Here is a 22,814-nt window from a genome sequence, read left to right as displayed (position 1 = left end):
TCTGCATGAGGCCCCATCACAGAAAGAAAAAAAAATCAAGAGGCTGTGTGCACACATAAAGAAATTAGTCAAGAAGAAAAAATTTTTAACATCTTATTTTGATTTTTTTCTTAATTTTTTTTTTTTTTTTCGTTTTTCGAGGTAGGGTCTCACTCTGGTCCAGGCTGACCTGGAATTAACTCTGTAGTCTCAGGGTGGCCTTGAACTCATGCGATTCTCCTACCTCCGCCTCCCGAGTGCTGGGATTAAAGGCGTGCACCACCACGCCCGGCTTGATTTATTTATTTGAGAGAGAGAGAAAATGGGCACACCAGGACCTCTAGCCACTGCAAACAAACTTCAGATGTATGTGCTAACTTGTGTATCTAGAGCTTTACATGAGTTCTGGGGAATCGAACCTAGGTCCTTTGGTTTGCAGGCAAGCACCTTAACCACTGAACCATCTCTCCAGCCCAAGAAAAAACTTTCATGTTTTGAAATTCAGCCCACGAAAATAAACATCAAGAAATATAAGAAAAGATCATGGTATATTGCCATGTATACAGAGGTTGTCATTAAAACATTTAAGCTGAGCATGATGGCACACACCAGAACTCAGGAGGCAGAGATAGGATCACTGTAAATTTAAGGCCAGCTTGAGACCACATACTGAATTCCAGGTCAGCTTGAGCTAGAGTGAGATCCTACCTTGAAAACAAAAGATTCTGGGGCTTGGGAAATAAATGGCTTGGCAATTAAATGCACTTGCTTGAAAAGTCAGCTGGCCCAGGTTTTGCCCAGTTTCAAATTCCCAATACCCATATAAAGGCAAATGTACAAAGTTGCAGTGCGTTTGCAGCCACAACTGGCCCTGGTGTAACCATTCTTTCTCTCTCTTTCTCTCTCCCCCCCTCTCCCCCTCTCCCTCTTTTTTAAGCCCTGGCATGGTGTCACACACCTTTAATCCCAGCACTGCAAGGCAAAGATAGGAGGATCTCCATGAGTTCAATGATTCTGACCAAGCATGATGGTGTACACCTTTAAATCCAGCACTCAGGAGGCTGAGGTAGGAGGATTGCCAGGAGTTTGAGGCCAGCCTGGGCTACAGAGTTAGTTCCAGGTCAGCCTGGGCTAGAGTGAGATGCTAATTTGAAGGAAAAAAAAAGACCATTCTAAGAGACTGAATCATTATAAACTAATTCTGCAATGCTATTTTCATGCTAAGTACATTTTACTTTGTTATCTTTTAAAGGTGCTAACATTTAACTGTAATACTATCCCTTACTTGCACAGAAGGGAAAAAATAGTCACAGGACTTCAAGCCTTTAAAGCAAAGGTCCTAAATTACTTTTACTACCTTTTTCACTTGAATAAAGCACATATTTCAATATAAAAACTACCTTCTCCCCTTCTTTTTATGACTATAATATAGCATATGACTGACAGAAGCAATTCAGAATTTATTTAGACTGCTCTCTCTGTCCACTATGATCTTCAAGAGACTCTTCAGTTCTCTCAGAATGAGGTTTGCATCTTCTCTTTTGTCTTATTGAGTTAAGACTTATTTCCCATGATAATAAACTCCCCTTGTTATAAAGAGGCTTATAAAAGCCACAGATATTTCTTTTTTCAGTTCACTTTCCCTTGATTCCATGGTATCTAGCACTGCATTTATAAAATTGGACTGGGAGTTGTTTCTTTTTTTTTTAATCTAAGAAAACATTGATCCATGTTACAATGAAACCACACAGTAGTATATAGCTTATCAGATTTTATAAATATGTTTTATATATATAAATGTCTGTATGAAAACTTTCTTGGCTCAGGAACATAAAGAAATCATCTTCATGAGATTCACCTGTTAAAAAATTCACCAAACTCTAAAACATGAATTCAGTTAAATGTGTATTATATATGTTACTTTACTCTGTTATTAATATTAAAAATATACCTTAGCCAGATGTGGGGGCACATGCCTTTAATCCAGGACTCAGTTGGCAGAGGTAGGAGGATCACCATGAGTTTGAGGCCACCCTGAAACTACATAGTAGATTCCAGGTTAACCTGAGCTAGAGTGAGACCCTACCTCAAAAGAACAAAAAAAAAAAATTCTTATTAGGGTTGGAGAGATGACTTAGCAGTTAAAATACTTGCCTGCAAAGCCAAAGGACCCAGGTTCAATTCCCCAGGACCCACAGAAGCGGATGCATGAGGGAGCGCACATGTCTGGAGTTCATTTGCTGTGGCCAAACCCTGGCACACCCATTCTCTCTCTCTCTCTCTCTCTCTCTCTCTCTCTCTCTCTCTCTCTCTCCCTCTCTCTCTCTCCCTCTCTCTCAAATAAAAATGAAAATACTTTAAATATATATGTACCTTTTCAGTTAATTTTTTAAAAATTTCTCCCTTTTTTTTTTTTTAAGCAGGGTGTCACTCTAGCCCAAGCTGAGCTGGAACTCACTCTGTAGTCCAAAGTCTGGCTTCAGACTCTCTTCATCCTCCTACCTCTGCCTCCTGAGTGCTGGGATTAAAAGTGTGCACCACACACCCAGCTTAACTTCATCTTTGTTATTATGATTACTTAAGTATCTACAATTATCAGTAATAATCTCCAAAACTGAATATAAAACTAGCATACAATATTCTTTAGAAATTTAATTTCTTGTTTATATGGTACCATGAGGCCTCCCAGCACTTGGGAGGCTAATGTGGGAAGATTGCTATGAGTTTGAAGCCAGTCTGGGCTACACAGTTAGCTCCAGGCCAGCCTGGGCTAGAGTGAGACCCTACCTCAACAAAAATAAGCCAGAGCTAGAGCATGATGTTAGTAGGACAGGCATCACTGAGAAAAGAAACAGGCCTGCTGGCTCAGGCACTGCTGTACTCCTTCACCCAGGCAGGCTGCCCTGTCAAAGAAAGTACCCATTCATGGCAGCTCCTTTTCCTCCAGTCCCTGTACCACATACCAGTCTCTCTGGAAATGCTCCTACAGGCACAGCTGCATTTCACCAGTTCTTGGTATCTCTCCACCCATCAAGTTGATAACCAAGAACAACCATTACACCCAGAAATTTTATTCCTAGGTAGACACCTAACAGATTAATAACATATCCATATAAAAATTTACACATGAGCTGGGTGTGTGGTGTACGTCTTTAATCCCAGAACTAGGGAGGCAGAGATAGGACTGCCGTGAGTTCGAGGCCACCCTGAGACTTCGTAGTGAATTCCAGGTCAGTCTGGGCTACAGCAAAACTACCTCACAATGGGCTGGAGAGATGGCTTAGCGGTTAAGCACTTGCCTGTGAAGTCTAAGGACGAAGGCTTGATTCCCCAGGACCCACGTTAGCCAGATGCACAAGGGGGCGCACGCATCTGGAGTTTGTTTGCAGTGGCTAGAAGCCCTCTCTCTGTCACTCTCAAATAAATGAAAATAAACACACAAAAATTTTAAAAACTACCTCACAAAAAAAAGTTTACACATGAATGTTTTCTGTAGCATTATTAGTAGCCAAGAAATAGAAATAACACAACTATCTACTAATGGATGCATACATAAAATGTGGTATATGATAGGACATAATAATGATACATGCTATAACACGGCTGAACCTTACAAACATTATGCTCAGTGAAAGTCACAAAAGACAGGCGTGGTGATGCATGCTTATAATCCCAGCACTCAGGAGGCAGAGGCCAGCCTGAGACTATATAATGAATTCCAGTCATCTCTGGGTTAGAGTAAGACCCTATCTCAAATAAAATAAAAAATAAAGGCTGTGCTGGAGAGATGGCTTAATGGTTAAGGCACTTCCCTGAAAAGCCAAAGGATCCCAGTTTAACTCTCCAGGAAACATGTAAACCAGATGCACACTCGGGAGGCAGAGGCCAGCCTGAGACTACATAATGAATCCCAAGTCAGCCCTGGGTTAGAGTAACACCCTACCTCGGGAAAAAAAAAAAAAATGCTGGGCTGGAGAGATAGCTTAGTGGTTAAGGCATTTGCCTGCAAAATCAAAGGATCCCAGAGTTCAACTCTCCAGGACCCATGTAAACCAGATGCACAAGGGGGGCACATGCATCTGGAGTTCATTTGCAATGGTTATTCTCCCTCTCTCTCTCTCTCTCTCTCTCTCTCTCTCTCTCTCTCTCTCCCTCTGCCTCTTTCTCTCTCTCAAATAAATAAGTAAAATTATTTAAAAAAAAAAAAACAGGCTGGAGAGATGGTTTAGTGGTTAAGGCACATGCCAGCAAAGTCAAAGGACCCAGGTTCAATTCTCCAGTACCCACATAAAGCCAGATGCACAAGGTGGTACATGTGTCTGGAGTTCATTTGCAGTGGCTAGAGGCCCTGACGTGCCCAATCTCTCTAACAAATAAATAAAATGTTTTTTTTTTAATCACTAAATAGCCAGGTGGGGTGGCACATGCCTTTAATCCTAGCACTTGGGAGGCAGAGGTAGGAGGATTGTCATGAGTTTGAGGCCACCCTGAAAGTATATAGTGAATTCTAGGTCAGCCTGGGCTAGAATAAAAACCCTACCTTGAAAACCAAAAAAAAAGGAAGTAAAAGTCACAAAATATCACATCTCGTTGCTTAGGGCCCAGACAAATGGAGGAATAAGCCAATGGTGTCTTAACAGTATGAAATTTCACATCAGAAAACGCTATAAATTAATTGTGATGATGATTGTACAATGCAATGCTGTTTAAAAAAACCAGTGACTTGTACACTCCAAATGGGTAAATTATATGCATATTAAATCTCATTTTTTAAGTCACCAATATGAAAAGTTTTATCTCCACACATTCATCCCTATCACAGGTAGCCAAATAACTACTCCTCTCTAACCCTCCCACAAACTTCAGATTCATAATCTGGAGAGTGAACCTAAACCAGAGCTAGACAAAGAAATACACAAGGGACAGTTGAGGAAAAGGAATGCACCAGACTGAAACCAGAGAAAAAGTCTGCATAGAGAACAATATGTGTGGTGGTTTTAATGTAATAGTGCTCAAGTGCTTGTGGCTGAGCTTTGTACTTACTTGCTGGCTGGTGGCACCTGGCTAGAGAAGGTGCACTGCTGGGGGTGGAGGTTGAGGTTAGTCTAGCTCATAGTGCACTCAAAGCTTAGCTCACTCGTGCTGTTCTCCCTCTAATGCGATGCGTGATGATGTGAGCCTGCTGCCACACTTTGTTATGAAGCTTCCCCTCAAAACTGTAAGCTTGAATCCTTCCCTCCCATGAACAGCTTCTAGTCAGGTGTTTTGTCCCAGCAACAAGAACAGAACTACTACAATGATATCCAGGTTCCATTTGCTTATTGCATTTTTTTCCCGAGGTATGTTCTCACTCTAGCTCAGGCTTGACCCAGAATTCACTATGTAGTCTCAGGGTGGCCTCAAACTCATGGCAATCATCCTACCTCTGCCTCCTGAGTGCTGGGATTAAAGACGTGCACCACCACGCCCAGCTTGCTTATTGCATTTTATAATAACCAAACCAGAATTTAATAGATGACTCTTTGACTCTGTGGAGAAAACAAAGAAATACATAAAAAAGACTGACAGATTACGACATTTCAAATTTTCCCAATTAAACTTATATTTCCTTATCATCCTATAGTAAGGTTTCCTAAACCCAAAACTAACTTAACTGTCTGCCCAAAATCTCCACTTAGATGTCTACCAAGCATGTTAAATCAATCATATCTAAAACCTGACCTCTCCCATTTCAATACATGAAAATTCCATTCACCCATTTGCTCCAGCAGAGAACAAGAGCTCTCAAGAAGTTAAAAATTCAAAGGAGAGCTGGGTATGGTAGCTACAGAGCATACAGAAATTCATGGAGACTAAACAGTACACTATTGAATGATCAATGGGTCACTGAAGAAATCAATAAATTCATAGAATCAAATGATGATGATAACACAACATACCAAAACCTTTGGGACACAATGAAGGCAGTCCTAAGAGGGAAATTTATAGCTCTGAGTGCCTATATTAAGAAATTAGGGGGAACTTCTGGTTAAGATGGCGGCGTAGGTACCACACCAAAGCGCCTGGGGTGAAAAAAGACCCAAAAAAACCAGCAAAATACACACTTTTACTAAAAAGTGAGGTGTATAGGAAATTGAAGCAGCAGCAGAGAAGTAGAAGAGATCCAGAGCATCCAGAGCCCACACAGGCCAGCAAAAGCGGCCCCGGCAGCTCCGGCAACCTCAGCGGCAGCGGCAGTGGCGGTGGCGGCGGCACATCAGAAAGCCACCAGACTCGGCTCCAGCCACAGGAAAAGCTAGGTGCGGGAGCTTCCACTCACACCAGCGCTCTCTGCAACTCAGGAAACGTGAAGGGAGAGCGGCAGTGAGCAACGAAGGAGCAGACCGCGAGGTAGAGGAACATGTGGAACAGCGAGAGATCCAGAGAAGCTGCGGCTCCCTCCCCTCCCCCACTGCCTGAGCCCAGCTCCAGCGAACAGAGCAGCGGTCCCGGACCAGCCACGCCAACTTGGGGCGACAGCGGGACCCAGCAGCTCCGGCACCAGTAACAGAGGCCCCAACATCAACAGACCCAGGAGCAGCAGCAGCGGCAGACCCAGCAGCAGCAGCTTCAGCAGCAGCAGCTTTAGCAGCTGACAGACCCATCAGAGGCAGCTTTAGCAGCAGCAGTTCAAACACCAGGGGTGCTGATCTGCAGGGCCACAGTTGCCAGGCTCGGTTTGCCCCACAGCAAAAGCCAGTGCCCAGCTCCAGAAATCAGAATAGCAGCCCAACAACCAGGCAGCAACTTGACTGAGACCAAAATCATCCAAGGTAACTGGGATTGCACCAGGGAAGGGTCTCACTTGGTCATATGCTGACTTGGATCCCTCAACAGACCAGAAATCTTAACCTCTATGTTGATAGAGGATCTGGTTGTAATAATAACTACTCTGGCATACATAATTGGGGCTGTTTTTGATTGAATGAGTACAGTGTTTAGTTAACTTTTAGAATCTACCTGTACTTTATTACACTCAGCCTACTTGAATACTCCCATAGCAAGGAAACTGAACCCCTAGGAGCACCTTTGTAGATACTCTGAGAGTCTTAAGAGCCACACCTAACACCTTAAGCTCCTACCCTGAAAATATATAACATCAAATCAACTGATACAGCTAAGAATACCCAGCTAGCTAGAAAATCCAAGCATTAACTTAATCCAAGATGCAAAAATATATACATTATAACACAAGGAACACTAAAAGGCAAGATGATATAAATATACCTAAAAGTATTAATGCATCAGAAATGACCTCCAGTGAGAATGAGTTAGAGGAAATGCCTGAGAAAGATTTCAAGAGAATGACTGTAAATATGTTCAAAAAGTCAGAAAACAAATCAAAGGAGTCAAAGAGGAACGTAAAGAGGAAATCAAAGGAATCAAAGAAGATGCAGGACACCAATTTCATGAAATAAAGAAGGCAATAAAAGACATAAATAAGGAAATAGAAATAATAAAGAAAAACCAGTCAGAATTACTAGCAATGAAGAACACAGTTAATGAAATAAAAAACTCTGTAGAAAACCTCACCAGTAGAATGGATGAAGGAGAGGACAGAATATCTAAGCTAGAAGACCAGATGTCAGATTTAATACAATCCAACAAAGAGAAAGACAAACTTATAGAAAAGTATGAGTGGGAATTTCAAGATATTCAGGACACTATGAAAAGATCCAATATAAGAATTCAGGGCATAGTAGAAGGAGAAGAATTCCACTCCAAAGGGATAGTAGGTGTCTTCAACAAAATCATAGAAGAAAATTTCCCCCAAATTGGGAAAGAAGTGCCAGTGCAGATACAGGAAGCCTTTAGAACCCCATCCAGACAAAACGTGGAAAGAACCTCTCCTCGTCATATTATAATCAAACTACCAAACACACAAACCAAGGAAAAAATACTGAAAGCAGTTAGAGAGAAAAATCAAGTTACGTACAAAAGCAAGCCCATCAGGATTGCAGCAGATTATTCAACACAAACTTTTAAAGCCAGAGAGGCTTGGAGTGATATATTCCAAGTTCTGAAAGATAACAACTGTCAACCAAGGTTACTTTATCCTGCAAAGTTATCCATTCAAATAGACAGAGAAATAAGGACATTCCATGACAAAAGCAGGTTAAAGGAGTATTTGAAAACAAAACCAGCTCTACAGAAAATACTTGATAGAATCCTCCATGCTGAAGAAAAGGAAAAGCACACATATAAGGAACCTAGAAAAAACAAGCAATACTCAAATATTAGTTAACACAAGAGAGCACAGGTAGAACTGGAACCACACACACACAAAAAAAAAAAAAAATGGCAAACATAAATACACACCTTTCAATAATGTCTCTTAATATCAATAGCCTCAAAGCCCCAATGAAAAGACATAGGTTTGCAGACTGGGTTAAAAAGAAGGATCCTACAATTTGTTGTCTCCAAGAAACACACCTTTCTACAAAGGATAGACATTATCTTAGGGTGAAAGGTTGGAAGATGGTGTTTCAAGCAAATGGGCCTAGAAAACAAGCAGGGGTTGCTATCATAATACCTGACAAGGTAGACATTAGTCCAACGTTAGTCAAGAAAGATAAAGAAGGTCACTTTATACTGATTAAGGGCACACTCCAACAGGAGGACATTACAATCCGAAACATATATGCACCTAACATGGGGGCTCCCAAATTCATCAAACAAACACTATTAGAACTAAGGTCACAGATAACACCAAACACAGTGGTGGTGGGTGACTTTAACACCCCACTCTCATCAATTGACAGGTCATCCCGGGAAAAAATAAGCAGAGAGGCATCTGGACTAAATGAGGTCATAGAAGGAATGGACCTAATAGATATATACAGGACATTTCATCCAAAGGCTGCAGAATATACATTCTTTTCAGCAGCACATGGAACATTATCTAAAACAGACCATATATTAGGACACAAAGCAAATCTTAACAAACTCAGGAAAATTGAAATACTTCCTTGCATTCTATCTGACCACAGTAGAATTAAACTACAAATCAATAGCAAGAAAGGCTATAGAGCATACACAAAATCATGGAAACTAAACAATACACTACTAAATGATGAATGGATCAATGAAGAAATCAAGAAGGAAATCAAAAAATTTATAGAGTCAAATGATAAGGAGAACACAACATATCAAAATCTCTGGGACACATTGAAGGCAGTTCTAAGAGGCAAATTTATAGCCTTAAGTACCTATATTAAGAAATTAGAAAGGTCGCAAATAAACGACCTAATGCTTCACCTTAAAGCCTTGGAAAAAAAAGAACAAGGCAAACCAAAATCAGTAGATGGGAAGAAATAATAAAGATTAGGGCAGAAATTAATGAAATAGAAACAAAAAAAAAAACAATCCAAAGAATTAATGAAACAAAGAGTTGGTTCTTTGAAAGAATAAACAAGATTGATAAACCCTTAGCAAATCTGACTAAAAGAAAGAGGGAAGAGACACAAATTAATAAAATCAGAGATGAACAAGGTAACATCACAACAGATTCCAGAGAAATTCAAAAAATCATAGGGACATACTATAAAAGCATATACTCCACAAAGTATGAAAATCTGAAAGAAATGGATGATTTCCTTGATCTATATGACCTACCTAAATTAAATCAAAATGAGATTAATCACTTAAATAGACCTATAACAAACATGGAGATCCGAACAGTTATCAATAATCTCCCAACTAAAAAAAGCCCAGGCCCAGATGGATTCACGGCTGAATTTTACCAGACCTTTAAGGAAGAGCTAACACCATTGCTTCTTAAGCTTTTCCAGGAAATAGAAAAAGAAGGAATTCTACCAAACTCCTTCTATCAGGCCAGCATCACCCTGATACCAAAACCAGGCAAAGATAGAACAAAAAAAGAAAATTACAGACCAATCTCCCTCATGAACATAGATGCAAAAATTCTCAACAAAATATTGGCAAACAGAATACAAGAGTATATCAAAAAGATCATTCACCCTGACCAAGTAGGCTTTATCCCAGAGATGCAGGGATGGTTCAATATACACAAATCTATAAATGTAATACATTACATAAATGGGTTGAAGGACAAAAATCACATGATCATCTCATTGGACGCAGAGAAAGCATTTGACAAAATCCAACATCCCTTCATGATAAAAGTCCTACAGAGACTGGGAATAGAAGGAACATATCTCAATATAATAAAGGCTATTTATGACAAGCCTACAGCCAACATATTACTAAATGGGGAAAAACTGGAAGCTTTTCAACTAAAATCAGGAACAAGACAAGGGTGTCCACTGTCCCCACTTTTATTTAATATAGTTTTAGAAGTCTTAGCCATAGCAATAAGGCAAGAGACACACATAAAAGGGATACAACTTGGAAAGGAAGAAATCAAGTTATCATTATTTGCAGATGACATGATTCTATACATAAAGGACCCTAAAACTCCACTAGCAAACTGTTAGAGCTGATCAAAACCTACAGCCATGTAGCAGAATACAAAATAAATACACAGAAATCAGTAGCCTTCATATATGCTAACAACAAACACACAGAGGATGAAATCAGAGAATCACTCCCATTCACAATTGCATCAAAAAAAATAAAGTACCTTGGAATAAACCTAACCAAGGAAGTAAAGAATCTCTACAATGAGAACTTTAAAACACTCAAGCGAGAAATTGCAGAAAACACTAGAAAGTGGAGAAACATCCCCTGTTCCCGGATTGGAAGAATCAATATTGTTAAAATGGCAATCCTACCAAAAGCAATCTACATATTTAATGCAATCCCTATCAAAATTCCAAAACATTCTTCATGGAAATAGAAAAAGCAATCCAAAAATTCATTTGGAATCACAGAAAAACTCGAATATCCAAAATAGTACTGAACCACAAAAATGAGGCTAGTGGTATCACCATACCTGATTTTAACCTATACTACAGAGCCATAGTAAAAAAAAAAAGTGTAGTACTGGCACAAAAACAGATATGTAGATCAGTGGAACAGAATAGAGGACCCAGATATAAGCCCAAGTAGCTATAGCCACCTGATATTCAATAAAAATGCCCAAAATACTCAATGGAGAAAAGACAGCCTCTTCAGCAAATGGTGTTGGGAAAACTGTATATATATCTGCAGAAGGATGAAAATAGTTTCTTCTCTCTTGCCATGCACAAGAATTAAGTCCAAATGGATTAAAGACCTTAACATCAGACCTGAAACTCTGAAACTGCTAGAGGAAAAAGTAGGGGAAACCCTCCAACATATTGGTCTTGGCAAAGACTTTCTGAATACAACCCCAATTGCTCAGGGAATAAAACCACAGATTAATCACTGGGACCTCATGAAATTACAAAGATTTTGCACTGCAAAGGACACAGTGAAAAAAGCAAAGAGGCAACCTACAGAATGGGAAAAAATCTTCACCAGCTATATATCTGATAGAGGATTAATATCTAGGATATACAAAGAACTCAAAAAGTTAAATAATAAGGAATCAAACAAGCCAGTCAAAAAATGGGCTATGGAGCTAAATAGAGCATTCTCAGAGGAAGAAATACGAATGGCATATAAGCATCTAAAAAAATGTTCTATGCCACCAGTCATCAGGGAAATGCAGATTAAAACTACATTGAGATTCCATCTCACTCCTGTCAGATTGGCCACCATCATGAAAACAAATGATCATAAATGTTGGCAGGGATGTGGAAAAAGAGGAACCCTTCTACACTGCTGGTGGGAATGCAATCTGGTCCAGCCATTGTGGAAATCAGTGTGGAGGTTCCTAAAACAGCTAAAGATTGATCTACCATAAGACCCAGCTATAGCACTCCTAGGCATTTTTCCAAAGGACTCATCTCATTTCCTTAGAAGTACATGCTCAAACATGTTTATTGCTGCTCAATTTATAAGAGCTGGGAAATGGAACCAGCCTACATGTCCCTCAACTGATGAGTGGATAATGAAGATGTGGCACATTTATACAATGGAGTTCTACTCAGCGGTAAAGAAAAATGAAGTTATGAAATTTGCAGAAAAATGGATGGACCTGGAAAGGATTATACTAAGTGAGGTAACCCAGGCCCAGAAAGCCAAACACCACATGGTCTCTCTCTTATGTGGATCCTTGCTACAGATGACTGGGCTTATGCGTGAGAATGAAAATACTTAGTTGCAGAGGCCAGTAAATTAAAAAGGAGACATAAAGGGAAGGGAAAGGAAGGGAGGAGGGTACTTAATAGGTTGATATTGTATATATGTAAGTACAATGATTGTTATGGGGAGGTAACATGATGGAGAATGGAATTTCAAAGGAGAAAGTGGGGGGTGAGGGAGAGAATTAACACGGGATTTTTTTATAATCATGGAAAATGCTAATAAAAATTTAATTAAAAAAAAAGAAATTAGGGAGTTCACAAGTAAACAATTTAATGCTTCACCTTAAGGCCTTGGAAAAAGAGCTAGGCAAACCAAAAATCAGTAGACGAGAAGAAATCATAAAGATTAGGGCAGAAATTAGTGAAATAGAAACCAAAAACACAATCCAAAGAATCATCAAAACAAAGAATTGGTTCTTTGAAAGGATACACAAGATTGATAAACCCTTAGCAAATTTGACCAGAAGAAAGAGAGAAGAGACTAAAATTAGAGATGAAAAAGGCACCATTACAACAGATACCAAAGAAATTCAGACAATTATAAGGACATACTTTAAGAATATATATGCCTCAGAGCTGGAGAGATGGCTTAGCAGTTAAGCGCTTGCCTGTGAAGCCTAAGGGCCCCGGTTCGAGGCTCGGTTCCCCAGGTCCCACGTTAGCCAGATGCACAAGGGGGCGCACGCATCTGGAGTTCGTTTGCAGTGGCTGGAAGCCCTGGCGCGCCCATTCTCTCTCTCTTCCTCTATCTGTCTTTCTCTCTATGTCTGTTGCTCTCAAATAAATAAAAAATGAACAAAAATATTTAAAAAAAAAAAAGAATATATATGCCTCGATGATGGTTTGATTCAGGTGTCCCCCATAAACTTAGATGTTCTGAATGCTAAATTCCCAGCTGATGGAAATTTGGAAATTAACGCCTCCTGGAGGGAGTGTAATGTTGGGGATGGGTTTATGAGGTGTTATAGCCAGTTTCCCCATGCCAGTATTTGGCACACTCTCCTGTTGCTATTGTACACCTTATGTTGGCCAGGGGATGATGTCCACCCTCTGCTCATGCCATCATTTTCCCCTGCCTTTATGGAGCTTCCCCTCGAGCCTGGAAGCCAAAATCAACCTCTTTTTCCCACAAGCTGCTCTTGGTTGGGTGATTTCTGCCAGCAATGTGAACCTGACTGCAACAGTACAATAACAAGGAGTGGCATTGCTGCTAGGCTTTGGTCTTTTGGAGCTTATTTTCAAGAGGACTGTGGAAGGATTTGAAACCTTAGCCTAAGAGATGCCTTGCAGCACTGTAAGTCCAGCTTGATGAACTATTCCGGTTGAAAGACCTGAATGCAGGTGTGAATAGAGTAAAGGACAACCTATAGAATGGGAGAAAATCTTTGCCAACTACTCATCTGACAGAGGATTACTATCCAAAATATACAAAGAACTCAAAAAATAGAACAATAGGAAATCAAACAACCCAATTAAAAAATGGGCTATGCAGGCTGGAGAGATGGCTTAGCAGTTAATGTGTCTGCCTGCAAAGCCAAAGGACCTCAGTTGGATTCCCCAGGACCCACATTAGCCAGATGTACAATGGGGCACATGTATCTGGAGTTCATTTGCAGTGACTGGAAGCCCTGGCATACCCATTCTCTGCCTCCCTCCCTCTCTCTCTCTCTCTCTCTATCTATCTATCTATATCTATCTCTCCCTTTTTCCCTCTCTCAAATAAATAAATAAAAATAACATGGCCTATTGAACAAAATAGAGTTCTCATCAGAAGAAATATAGATGACATATAAACATCTAAACAAGTGTTCTACATCCTTAGCCATCACGGAAATGCAAATTAAAACTACCTTGAGATTCTATCTCTCTCCATCAGCATGGCTACCATCAAAAAAACAAATGACAATAAATGTTGGTGAGTATGTGGTAAAAGGGGAACCCTTCTGCACTGTTGGTGGGAATGTAATCTGGTACAGCCATTGTGGAAATCATTGTGGAGGTTCTTCAGACAGCTAAAAATAGATTTACAATATGACCCAGCTATAGCACTCCTAGACATATATCCTAATGACTCTTCTCACTACCTTAGAAATACCTGTACAACCATGTTTATTGCTGCTCTATTCACAATAGCTAGGAAATGGTACCAGCCTAGATGTCCATCCACAGAAGAATGGATAATAAAGATGTGATACATCTACACAATGGAGTTCTTTCAGCAGTAAAGAAAAATGAAATTATGAAATTTTCAGGGAAATGGATGGATCTGGAAAGGATTATACTAAGTGAGGTAACCCAGGCCCAAAAAGCCAAACGTCACATGTTCTCTCTTATATGTGGATCCTTGCTACAAATGTATAGACTTTTGTGTGATCTGGAATGAAAAATCAGTATCAGAGGCCCATAAGCTAGAAAAAGGTTACAAGGGAGAGAGGAGAGGGAAGGTCTTAAGAGGATGGTATTGTATATATGTAAGTAGAAGAACAGATTACAGGGAGGGAAAAGGCCTAAGCAAGGTCAGGGGAAGAGACTGTATAAAAGAAAGGTGGAGGAAGGGTCAATCAAAATCCAAAACATTCTGAATAAGACATATGAAATTCTACTTTCTTAAATAATGGCACATCCAGCCAGTGACTCTGGGATGACTCAGAAGGCATCATGGTGCTGGAAAGTGACAGGAATGCTCAGTACTGCAATATCTCTATCACACCTTCCAAGGCTCAGGGTCTGTTGTGGAAGAGGTGGCAGAAAGAATGTCAGAGCCAAAGGAAGGATAGGACTCCTTACAACATGCTCCCCCCAGACACAAAATGGCCTGGATATTCATGACTTCACAGTGCCTGACACTACCTACACAAGACCATCACAATAGGAGTAAAAGATCATGACATCAAAATAAAAAAGAGACTGATTGAGAGGGGAAGAGGATATGATGAAGAATGGAGTTTCAAAAGGGAAAGTGGGGGGAGGGAGGGCATTACCATGGGATATTTTTTATAATCATGGAAATTGTTAATAAAAAAAAAAATTGGGGGCTGGAGAGATGGCTTAGTGGTTAAGCCCTGGCCTGTGAAGCCTAAGGACCCCAGTTGGAGGCTTGATTCCCCAGGACCCACATTAGCCAGATGCACAAGGGGGCACCCGTGTCTGGAGTTCGTTTGCAGAGGCTGGAGGCCCTGGCACGCCCATTCTCTCCCTCTCTCTCTCTCTGCCTCTTTGTCTGTCACTCTCAAATGAATAAATAAAAATAAACAATTTTATTTTAATTTTGAAAAGGAAAAAAATTTTAAGGAAGAGAAGGGCTGGACAGCTGACTTAGCAGTTAAGGCACTTGCCAACAAAGCCTAAGAACCCAGGTTCAATACCCCAGTACTCAGGTAAAGCCAGCTGCTCAAGGTGGTGCATGCACCTGGAGTTCGTTTGCAGTGGCTAGAGGCCCTGGTATACAAAATTCTCTCTCTCTCTCTCTCTCTCTCTCTCTCTCTCTCTCTCTCTAATAAGTAAGCATAGTAAACATTTTTTTTAAACCAACTTCTTTAAAAGAAAAAAGGGAAGAGAAGGAAAGAAAGAAGTAAGAAAATCAAACTAGTCACAACTTCAGCAACAGTCCTAAAAGGGAGAAAAAAAAAATTGAATAGAAAAACACACAAAAAAACTTCCTCACAATAAAATATGAGTCTTTAGTCAGGTGTGGTAATACCCACCTTTTGTCCCAGCACTCAGGAGGCAGAGGTAAGAGGATCACTGTGAGTTTGAGGCCAGCCTGGAACTACAGAGTGAGTTCCAGGTCAGCCTAGGCTAGAGCAAGACCCTACCTTGAAAATCAAAACAAAACAAAAATTTTGACCAAAGAAAGTACCAAATGTCTTACACACTGACTCAAGATTCATACTAAAAAACGTCTTTAATGTTCTAAAGTTTTGTAATCAATGGGAGTTATATAGCACAAATGACATGGTATGTTCAAAAGTATGTACCATAGGGGCTCAGTGGTAAAGCCTTTGTCGAGCATGACAGAGGCCCTAGGTTTGATCCTCAGCATAACACACACACAAAAAGAAACATGTTATAAGAAAAAAATAAAGCAGGCTGGAGAAATGGCTTAGCAGTTAAGGCATTTGCCTACAAAGACAAAGGACCCAGGTTTGATTCCCCAGGACCCACATAAGCAAGATGCACAAGGTGGTACATGTGTCTGGAGTTCACATGCAATGGCTGGAGGCCCTAGCATATCCATTCTCTCTCTCTCTCAAATAAATAAATAAAAATAAAAAAATATTTTAAAAAAGAAAACTATATTTGTAGAATCTGTATATTAAAATAAACTTAAGAAAAATATCAGCTGGACATGGTGGCACATGCCTTTAATCCCAATACTTGGGAGGCAGAGGTAGGAGGATTGCTGAGTTCAAGGCCACCCTGAGACGACATAGTGAATTTCAGGTCAGCCTAGGCTAGAGTGAGACCCTACCTCAAAAGAGAGAAAGAGAGAGAAGTTTTATACACTCTGGTCGACAAATCCCAGGCACAGAATTAAGTTACCCCCACAGTGAACTGTTAACCAGAGAGACGCATGAGGTCCTTAAAACAATGTTGGGCATTGCCAAACACTTGATTACCCGCCAGAGGTAAAAGGTAAGACCCTGTTGCTGAAGATGCCACAGGACCACAGGCTGTGATCCCAGGACATCAGAATATCAAGCTGGAACCAAAAGGGAGACTAGCTCCCTCCTGGCTAGTCCTCATAGTGCTGGAAAGTCCTATGGCAGCTGCTTAAGAACAACATCCACTGGCAACATAAAAAAGCAAGGGACCCTGCAGACAATAGAATCAACCAGCCAAACAAGAAATACATATCTGAGCCGAGCATGTTGGTGCATGCCTTTAATCCCGGCACTCAGGAGGCAGAGGTAGGAGGATTACCATAAATTAAAGGCCACCCTGAGACTACACAGTGAATTCCAGGTCAGCCTGAGCTAAAGTGAGACCCTACCTCAAAAAAAGGAAGCCTAGATATTTCCCAGAAATGTTTAGGGGAAGCCTAAGGACCCAAATTTGATTCCTCAGGACCCACATAAGCCAGATGCACAAGATGACACATGCATCTGAAGTTCATTTGCAATGGCTAGAGGCCTTGGCATGCCCATTTCTCTCTCTTTCTCTCTCTCTCTCTCTCTCTCTCTCTCTCTTTCCCTCCCTCCCTCTATCTCTCATAAATAAAATTTTTAAACATTTTTTTAAAATTTCAAAGAAGGTGGGCATGGTGGCCCAAATCCACCACTCAGGAGGCAGAGGTAGAAGGATGGTCATGAATTCAAGGCCACCCTGAGACTATCAGCCTGAGCTAGAGTGAGACCCTACCTCAAACAAAAAGAAAAAGAAAAAAAATATATATATATATATAATGTAAATGACCCTTAAAATTCATTTCATATTTATTTTACTTATTTATTTATTTTGGTTTTTTAAATGTTTTTATTTATTTGAGAGAGAGAGAGAATAGACATGCCATGGCCTCAGCCACTGCAAATGAATGCCAGATGCATGTGCTACCTTGTGCATCTGGCTTACGTGGGTCCTGGAGAGTCAAACCAGGACCCTTTGGCTTTGCAGGCAAATGCCTTACACTGCTAAGCCATCTCTTCAGCCCTTTTTGGGGGGTGGGGGGACGTTTCGAGGTAGGGTTTCACTCTAGCCCAGGCTGACCTGGAATTCACTATGTAGTCTCAGAGTGGCCTTGCACTCAGGCAGATCCTCCTCCCTCTGCCTCCCAAGTGATGGGATTAAAGGTGTGCACCACCACACCTAGCCTAGTTTCATATTTTTTGTAACATAAATTTTATCTAACCTTCAATCAATGAATGAGTAACAATGTTATAAAAATGATAAACTATACCTCAAATTCTTTTCGAAGACGTTCTTCTCTTTGAGTGCTAAATTCAAGTTCTGTTGTTTGTCGCCTTAAAAGATCAGAGCAGTCCATATGTTCTGTTTCTAACTGCTCCACTTTTTTCTGCATATTTTGGACAGCACTGTCTTGCTCCTGAAAAAGAATTCATTCTTGATTCACTAAAGCCTGTAAGCCATCAATAATTAAAAGTTACAACAGAAGGTACTAACTGAATTATGCCTCAATTACAATAGGTTAACTTATACAGACAAAAAAAAAAAAAAAAAAAACTTAAAGCCAGGGCATGCTGGCCTTTAATCCCAGCACTCAAAGGCAGAAGTAAGAGGATCACTGTGAGTTTGAGACCATCCAGGGAGTACAGAGTGAGTGCCAGGTCAGCCCTGGGCTAGAGTAAGACCCTACCTCAAAAACAAAGGAAGCCTAGATATTTCCCAGAAATGTTTTAGAAGGTGTATGTGTTTTTTTAAAAAATCACTGATGAGCCAGGCGTGGTGACACATGCCTTTAATCCCAGCACTCAGGAGGCAGAGGTAGAATGATTGCTCTGAGTTCGAGGCCACTCTGAGACTACATAGTGAATTCCAGGTCAACCTAAGCTGCAGTGAAACCCTACCTCGAAAATCCAAACAAACAACAACAAAAAAAAATCACTAATGGATGGGTTGGAGAGATGGCTAATAAGTTAAAGTGCTTTCCTGCAAAGCCTAACCCAAGTTCTATTTCCCAGTACCCACATTATGCCAGATGCACAAGGTGGCACATGCACCTGGAGTTTGTCTGCAGTGGCTGGAGACCCTGGTGTGCCCATTCTCTCTCTCTCTCTCTCTCCTTGCAAGTAGATAAATACTATTTAAAAATAACCAGTGGATATTTACAATTTAATAAATCTAGTTATTAAATATTACAAGTAAAAGTATGAATAGGAGCCGGGCGTGGTGGCGCATGCCTTTAATCCCAGCACTCGGGAGGCAGAGGTAGGAGGATCGCCATGAGTTCAAGGCCATCCTGAGACTCCATAGTGAATTCCAGGTCAGCCTGGGCTAGAGTGAGACCCTACCTCGAAAAATAAAAAATAAAAAAATAAAAAATAAAGTATGAATAGGTTATTAGAATGTCATACTAGTTCGATTCATTTCTAAGGTTATTTCCAGTGCTGTAATTCAACTGTCATATATAGCATTTCCCCTGCAATTAAAATTTTCAAGTATTTTGCAATACAAATGAATACAGTCCCTTTGTGTGGAGGTCTGACAAGTCTGAGTGCCTAACAATGACCCAGGAGAGGTGCTTATGTGAGCTCATCTACTTTATGTTCTGCTTACTGCTCTTAAAAGTTATATCCACTAGATGGCTCTGTTACATTTCCTCTTCAGTTTTCCAGAAGTTTTTACAATCTTTACTATTCATAGAAAAACAACTAAAGGTCTATGTGCTTTTTCAACTAAACTCAAAACTCAAGAGTTGCTTAGGGCTGGAGAGATGGCTTGGCAAAGTTGTGAAATCGGCCTATAGGTCAATTAACAAATGGATGGATAATGAAAATGTATTATATATACACAATTCAGTCATAAAGAAGCACAAGATTATGGTAGATGCAGAAGAATGAATGTAAGTGGAGATTGTCCTTCCAAGTTCAATAAGCCAAACTCAGGAAAATATTATATACTCTCTCTCTCGTAGAATTCAGATTTTTAAATATATATAAACATATATATATATATATATATATATATATATATATATATATATATATATATATGCTGGAAAGATGACTCAGCAGTTAAGGCTATAAAGCCTAATGACCCAGGTTCAGTTATCCTGGTACCCACATAAAGCCAGATGCACAAACAGGTACATGCAGCTGGAGTTCATTTGCAGCAGACTGAGGCCTTGGCATGCCTATTCTCTCTATCTCTCTTCCCTCTACCTCTCTGCTTGCAAATAAATAAATAAAAATATTTTTAGGGCTGGAGAGATGGCTCAGTTATTAAAGGTACTTGCTAGCAAAGTCTGACAGCCTGGGTTTGATTCCCGAATACACACGTAGACCCAGATGCTCAAAGTGGCACATGCATCTGGAGTTTCATTACAGGGGCAAGAAGCCATGGAGTGCCCAATTCCCCCACTCTCCCCTGCAAGTAAATAAATAAATATTTTAAAATATTTTTAAATTTATATATATACCTAAATGAGGTCAGGTGAAGAGACTGAGTAAAGGAAGGGTGGGGGGAAGGCTAACAAAATCTAAGAGGGTATGAATAAATCATATGGAAACCTACTTTTTTGGACAATGGAACACCCAGAAGTAATAGATTGTTACTAGAAAATTTTCAGTGCCAGGGATGGGATACCTTCCAGTGAGTTGTTGGCCAGGGAGGTCTCTAATGCCCCAAAACATTACAGGCTATTGCCAAGGCTCTTGCTCTCCCACCAGGAATAGATGGTAAGACCCTATTTCTGAAGACTCCACAGACTTGAGCTACAAGGTCACTGAGAAATCCTGCTGGAGCTGAGCTGAAAACCTCCTCTATGTAGACCAGCTGACAGAAAGCTGGAAAAAGCTACGTTGCATGCAAATCAAGGAGAGAGAGAAATCACCATTAGCAATACTCAACAGTGGACACTGCAAGACTTAAATTTAGCCAGCCAGGCCAAGTGAGCCAACGAGTACAATAGTGGCACGTCTGTTATGGTGGAAACCAACTGCTCTCTAATTGGACTGGAAGCCTGCTCAATAGGAGGGAATACGTGCCTAATACTGAAAACCTATGACATGGTAGTTGTGGTGGTTTGATTCAGGTGTCCCCCATAAACTTAGGTGTTCTGAATGCTAGCTCCCCAGCTGATGGATATTTGGGAATTAATGCCTCCTGAAGGGAGTGTATTGTTGGGGGCGGGCTTATGGGCTTTATAGCCAGTTTCCCCATGCCAGTGTTTGGCACACCCTCCTGTTGCTGTGGTCCATCTTATGTTGGCCAGGGGGTGATGTCCACCTTCTGCTCATGCCATCGATTTCCCCTGCCATCGTGAAGCTTCCCCTCGAGCCTGTAAGCCAAAATAAAACTCTTTTTCCCAGAAGCTGCTCTTGGTTAGGTGATTTCTACCAGCAATGCGAACCGTACTGCAACAGTAAAGTGGTACTGAGGAGTGGGATTGCTGCTAGACACCTGACTGTGTGGCTTTGGCCTTTTGGAGCTGATTTTCAAGAGGAATGTGGAAGGATTTGAAATCTTGGCCTAAGAGATGCCTTGCAGTACTGTAAGTACAGCCTGATGGACTAATCTGGTCAGAGCTGAAAGACCTGAAGGCAGTAAGAACTATGGACTGTGAGGTTTGGCTTATGAGGGTGAGAAAAAGCTTTGCCTGGACTGGGCTAGCAGTTTGTGTGAGAAGCTTGCTCTTGTGCCCATGTCCTAAGAAGTTGTGCAGGGTTGCTTTGCGTAGAAATTAACTGGTGTGTGCAGAGGGATATGGCACAGAAAGAAAAACCTTTGGGTGAACTGCTGCCCGTTCAGCTGCAACTGAGAAATGACAACCTTTGAGACTGGGCTAAGTGACCTGTGCTGGGGCACAAAAAGAATGTAGACTCTTTTGAAGGGGCCTGAGTGCTCAAGGAGTGTCCTGTTCTTCAAAGTCTACTTTATTTCCCCCCTGGATTAACAAATTGGCACCTACCTGGTATCATGGAGTATAAGAAATGCTGGAAAGAGGGTCATTGAGTTTGCAACACAGTCTTGTGTTTTGGAAATGGCCATGGGCAGTGTGAAGTGGGTTTGCTGGTTGCCTGCATAGAGACCCCATGGGGCCATGAGGATGAACCATGGCTTGCAGTGGAGACCCAGTGGAGATGCCGGGACCATGAGATGGCTGCCAAGGAGCTGCCGGCCCCGATGAAGTTTCCCAGGACTGTGAGTAGCCTAGCTGGAGGGGCAGAATTGGAATGCCAGAGACTTGTTGCTGGTTAGAATTATCGGACTTGAAGATTTGTCACTGACTAGAATTGCTGTACTTGAAGCTACAGGGTTTGATGTTTGCCCTGGTTGTTTTAAATCTTGTATTGGTTGAATGTTTCTTTGCTATGCCCAATGCCATCTTTTGCAGTGTGAATATTTATTCTGTGCCATTACGGGGTTTTTGAGGTTATATTTTGGTATTATGGCTCAGTTAAAAGATCTTGGACTATGGGGATGTATGAACATCATTGGAATTGATAAAAACTATGGGGACTTTTAAAGTCAGACTGAATGCATTGTATTTTACATCATGTATGGATATCAGTTTATGGGGGCCAGGGGCGGAATGTGGTGTTTTGATTCAGGTGTCCCCCATAAACTTAGGTGTTCTGAATGCTAGCTCCCCAGCTGATGGATATTTGGGAATTAATGCCTCCTGAAGGGAGTGTATTGTTGGGGGCGGGCTTATGGGCTTTATAGCCAGTTTCCCCATGCCAGTGTTTGGCACACCCTCCTGTTGCTGTGGTCCATCTTATGTTGGCCAGGGGGTGATGTCCACCTTCTGCTCATGCCATCGATTTCCCCTGCCATCGTGAAGCTTCCCCTCGAGCCTGTAAGCCAAAATAAAACTCTTTTTCCCAGAAGCTGCTCTTGGTTAGGTGATTTCTACCAGCAATGCGAACCCGACTGCAACAGTAGTCATAAGCCCTAGGGGTGTAACATCTTCTGCTGCTTAAATGTATATAGTATGCTCACCAAAATGTCTGGCAAGCACTTCTC

The 22,814-nt window shown here is 40.9% G+C and overlaps 1 protein-coding gene across 6 annotated transcripts in view; it reads right to left on the bottom strand.

Annotated features, from left to right (window-relative positions):
- Positions 1–22,814, bottom strand: part of Ccdc171 (coiled-coil domain containing 171) — a 553,592-nt gene that overhangs the window by 468,086 nt on the left and 62,692 nt on the right. For all 6 annotated transcript variants that reach the window (XM_045160095.1, XM_045160091.1, XM_045160110.1 and 3 more), the window contains one exon: positions 18,067–18,213. In XM_045160095.1, coding sequence (XP_045016030.1) covers positions 18,067–18,213 — 147 coding nt within the window. The remainder of the gene's footprint in view (positions 1–18,066; positions 18,214–22,814) is intronic.

The sequence above is a fragment of the Jaculus jaculus genome, chromosome 1 (genome assembly GCF_020740685.1).
Source record: "Jaculus jaculus isolate mJacJac1 chromosome 1, mJacJac1.mat.Y.cur, whole genome shotgun sequence".
In the NCBI taxonomy this organism is placed as follows: Eukaryota; Metazoa; Chordata; class Mammalia; order Rodentia; family Dipodidae; genus Jaculus; species Jaculus jaculus.
The sequence above is the reverse complement of the archived record's forward strand: the minus strand, read 5'-3'. Positions and strand labels throughout refer to the sequence as shown.